The 4,057-nt window shown below is 47.7% G+C and overlaps 1 protein-coding gene across 1 annotated transcript; it reads left to right on the forward strand.

Annotated features, from left to right (window-relative positions):
* The first annotated feature begins 273 nt into the window (after window positions 1–273).
* TMEM30B (transmembrane protein 30B) lies at window positions 274–1,465 on the forward strand. Its single transcript, XM_006864581.1, has one exon. It carries the CDS (start codon window positions 312–314, stop codon window positions 1,368–1,370), a length of 1,059 nt encoding a protein of 352 aa, XP_006864643.1. The 5' UTR covers window positions 274–311; the 3' UTR covers window positions 1,371–1,465.
* Window positions 1,466–4,057: the final 2,592 nt, after the last annotated feature.

Raw genomic sequence — 4,057 nt, forward strand, 5'->3', positions numbered from 1 at the left:
GGCCGGCCAGGTGAGGGAATCAACCCACGCAGGATTCACCTCGGAAGGGGCGGAGCGCGGCTGCGGGTTGCCGAGTGGGAGGAGCCGGCCCTGAGACCCTGAGCCCAGGCGGAACTGGGGAGTCTGGTCACTGCCCCTAGAATCTGAATTAAAAGTCACCTTTACGGGAGGCGGAGGCGGGGCCAATGGCAGGACTCACCTGAGCCGGCTGGAAACCCGACCCAGGTGTACCCTCGTACAGGCCCCAGCGGCAGGCCTACCTGAGCAGCCCTCCGTCTGTCAGGCCGTCGATCTGTCCCACGCTGGCAGTCATGATCTGGAGCGCCACATCGCGGGGCGTCCACCAGCCGGACAACACCGCATTCACGCAGCAGCGCCTCCCAGCCTGGCAGCCACTGCTATCAGCCAGCATCGTTCTGCCGCTCTTCTTCTGCGTCGGCCTGGCCTTCATCGGTCTGGGCCTGGGCCTTTACTACTCCTCCAACGGCATCAAGGAGCTCGAGTACGACTACACCGGCAACCCGGGCACCGGCAATTGCTCGGTGTGCGCCGCAGCCGGCCAGGGCCGCGCGCCGCCGCCCAGTTGCTCGTGCACCTGGTACTTCTCGCTGCCGGAACTCTTCCAGGGCCCCGTGTTCCTCTACTATGAGCTCTCCAACTTCTACCAGAACAACCGGCGCTACAGCGTGTCCCGTGACGACGAGCAGCTGAGCGGGCTGCAGAGTGCGCTGCGCCATCCAACCAACGAGTGCGCCCCTTACCAGCGCACTGCCACCGGCCTGCCCATCGCGCCCTGCGGGGCCATCGCCAACAGCCTCTTCAACGACTCCTTCTCACTGTGGCACCAACGCCGGCCAGGCGGGCCCTACGTCGAGGTGCCTCTCGACCGCACCAGCATCGCCTGGTGGACTGACTACCACGTCAAGTTCCGCAACCCGCCACTAGTGAACGGGAGCCTGGCGCTGGCCTTCCAAGGTACCGCGCCCCCGCCCAACTGGCACCGTCCGGTCTACCAGCTTAGCCCGGACCCCAACAACACCGGCTTCATCAATCAGGACTTCGTGGTGTGGATGCGCACGGCGGCGCTGCCCACGTTCCGCAAGCTGTACGCTCGCATCCGCCAGGGCAACTATTCAGCTGGCCTGCCACGGGGCTCCTACTTTGTCAATATCACCTACAATTACCCGGTGAGCTCCTTCGGCGGCCACAAGCTCATCATCTTCAGCAGCATCTCGTGGATGGGTGGCAAGAACCCTTTCCTGGGCATCGCCTACCTGGTGGTTGGTTCCGTCTGCATCCTCATGGGCTTTGTCATGCTGGTCGTCTACATACGCTACCAAGACCAGAATGAGGAGGATGAGGAGGAATGATTCTTGCTTCTTGCAAAAACTCTTTTAACTGTCCCCTCCTCTTCTCCCACACAATTCCGACCTCACCTCCGTTTCCCCTATCTTAGGGATGAGGTGCCCAGGGTGAGGAATCCCATCATTAGATTTTTAAAGTCTAACATTTGAGAGCAGAATTTAGAGACTTCTATTCAATTCCATGTGGAAAGCACAGTCTGAGACCTGGAGATATTACTTAACTCATTCAAGATCAAGCAGCTGGTTTCTGACTCCTGACTCTTGAATCTAGAGCTTTTGCCACTAAATTCCAATGGTTTTCTTTTCTCTCTCTCTCTCTTTTCCCCGAGGGGAGGTCTTGAGTGAGACTCACAGATAACCTACAGAAACATGGAGGCATATGGGAGAAGGGATAAGAGGCACCCAGAGAGTCTGACACAAGGCTGAAATCCTTGAAGCTGTGTTTTAATAAGCTCCTCTGAAAAGTTCCATATTCCTTCAAGCTTGGCAATCGCTGCCTTGATCAGGAAGCAAATAGAATACTGGATGTTTGCCATGTCTTCATGGATCTGAGATGGGGGTTCTTAAACTGTTAGAGCAATTCACCTGAGTCCAGGTTTACAGGTAGCAATTTGTTCCCAGGAGCAGTGACAATCCCCGGGTTGTAGCTTTGGTTGAGCACACTCCCTTGAACATATTGTGTGCTATCGAAGTTGATTCCGATATACAACAACCCTATAGGACAGGGAAGACAGGACAGATTACTAGGGTCCCATAAGGCTTCCAAGGGACCCATAGAGTTTCCTAGACTGTGATCTTTACCAGAGCAGATTTCCAGATCTTTCTCTTGTGGAGTGACTGGTGGGGTCAAACCACTTGCCTTCTGGTTAATAATCCAGCACTTAACCACTGTGCCACTAGGGTTCCTTCCTATGAACTGAACATGTGGTGATGGTAGTTGTGTGCTGTGGAATCATTTGCAACTTGTAGCGACCCTGTATAGGGTTTCTGAGGCTGTACATCTTTATGGAAGCAGAAAGCTTCATTTTTCTCCTGCTAAGGAGTCCTGGTGTGGTGCTGTGGGTTAGTATGTCAGACTGCAAAGCCATTTGAACTGCAAGGTCGGCGGTTCAAGCTGACCAGCTGCTCCTCGGAAACCCTATACAGGGTCACTATGGGTCGGAATCGACTCAACAGCACTAATACCAACAACAAGGAGCCCTGGTGTGGCGCTGTAGGTTAATGTGACAGACTGCAAAGCCGTTTGAACTGCAAGCACTTAACAACAAATGGCAGGTAGATTAGAACTGCTAAACTTTTGGTTAGCAGCCCAACTCATAACCCACCGTGCTACTAGAAGATCTAAATGATTTCTGGCATGTCTGGTAGCGTAGTGGTTACGAATCGGGCTGCGAACCTTAAGGTCAGTGGTTCGGAACTACCAGCCGCTCCGCGGGAGAAAGATGAGGCTTTCTACTCCCGTAAGGATTTACACCCTCGGAAACCCTGTACAGGGTCGCTATGGGTCGGAACCGACTCGAAGGCACTTAACAACAACAACAACAATTCTTTATTAAATTCAGTGGTTTATAAATTTGCAGAGTAAACTTCATCTCAAATAATTTAAAATTTAGGTTTTTTTTAAAAAGTAACATTTTACTAGTTACTTTGTAGAAATTTGAAAATTCACGATCAGCTTGTGTAACTCCAAGGGAATGTTTTAACCTTAGAATCAGAAAGCTGGAAGAGATCTTAAAAGGAAAGTGATGTGCTTAAAGCCATAACTGCATTCTTATGACTTCTGGCTCAGTCCTCTGTTATTTGATTATTATTTTTTAAATATCCTTAAAGAGAAATGGTTTCATTCATACCTTTTCCCTTGGATCAGAGAGAAAATTTCATTTTAATCCATGTTCTCAAAGGAAGGATGTTTGCTCCTCGTAATTGTGTTCAAATGAACGCTAAGGAATATAGAAAGTTCTGTGTGGAAACTGGAATGTTAAGAATCATTTGAATCTCTGAGATAATTTTAAAATCTTGACTACTGTATAGTCATTCTCAATATGTATAAAGTTATTGTAAGAAGTAGTAGAATATTAAAAAACAAAACAATAACTTCCTTTTCTAGCAAAACAACAAAAGAATTTAAGGAAAAGAAAGAAAAGGCCTAACCTTAATGATACCATCTTAACCAGTTTATTTGCTGAAAGCAAAAGTTTTGGGTCGTCTGTCAGAATTTTTCAGAACCTGCTATTACAATTATTTCCAATTACTACTGTTTGTTCGCGCCTTTTAAGGCATTGCAAGATGGTGAAATGTTTTTTTGGTAGTCAAAGGAATATTGAATCGTAGTGAGCAATTTGCATTGAGTTTATTTTGTTGTAGTTTTTTGAAAATTAATAATTGATAGTCCTCATGCGTATTTTCAGATCTTTAGGCATAATCAATATCTAAGAGATTCTGTCCCATTATACATAAACCTTTTTCTTTTTTTAAGTTGGCCCCTCAGCTCTTGAATGTGAAACAATTGTATTGTCAGATCATGTGCCATTAGGCTATAAAATAATGGTTACTGTATATATACAGAGTAATTTTTATTTATTATGAGTATATCGTACAGCAGCCCACAAGTCAGTCTTCCTTTATGTTGAGTAAGAGAGTTTACTACCTTTATTTTTGTTTAAAACTACTTACTTGAGAACCACAATGTATTT

This window comes from Chrysochloris asiatica, unplaced genomic scaffold (genome assembly GCF_000296735.1).
Source record: "Chrysochloris asiatica unplaced genomic scaffold, ChrAsi1.0 scaffold00067, whole genome shotgun sequence".
Taxonomy (NCBI): domain Eukaryota; kingdom Metazoa; phylum Chordata; class Mammalia; order Afrosoricida; family Chrysochloridae; genus Chrysochloris; species Chrysochloris asiatica.

Excerpts from the sequence above, each read along its gene's own strand:
- TMEM30B (XM_006864581.1), top strand. The coding sequence starts at position 312 with ATGATCTGGAGCGCCACATCGCGGGGCGTCCACCAGCCGGACAACACC.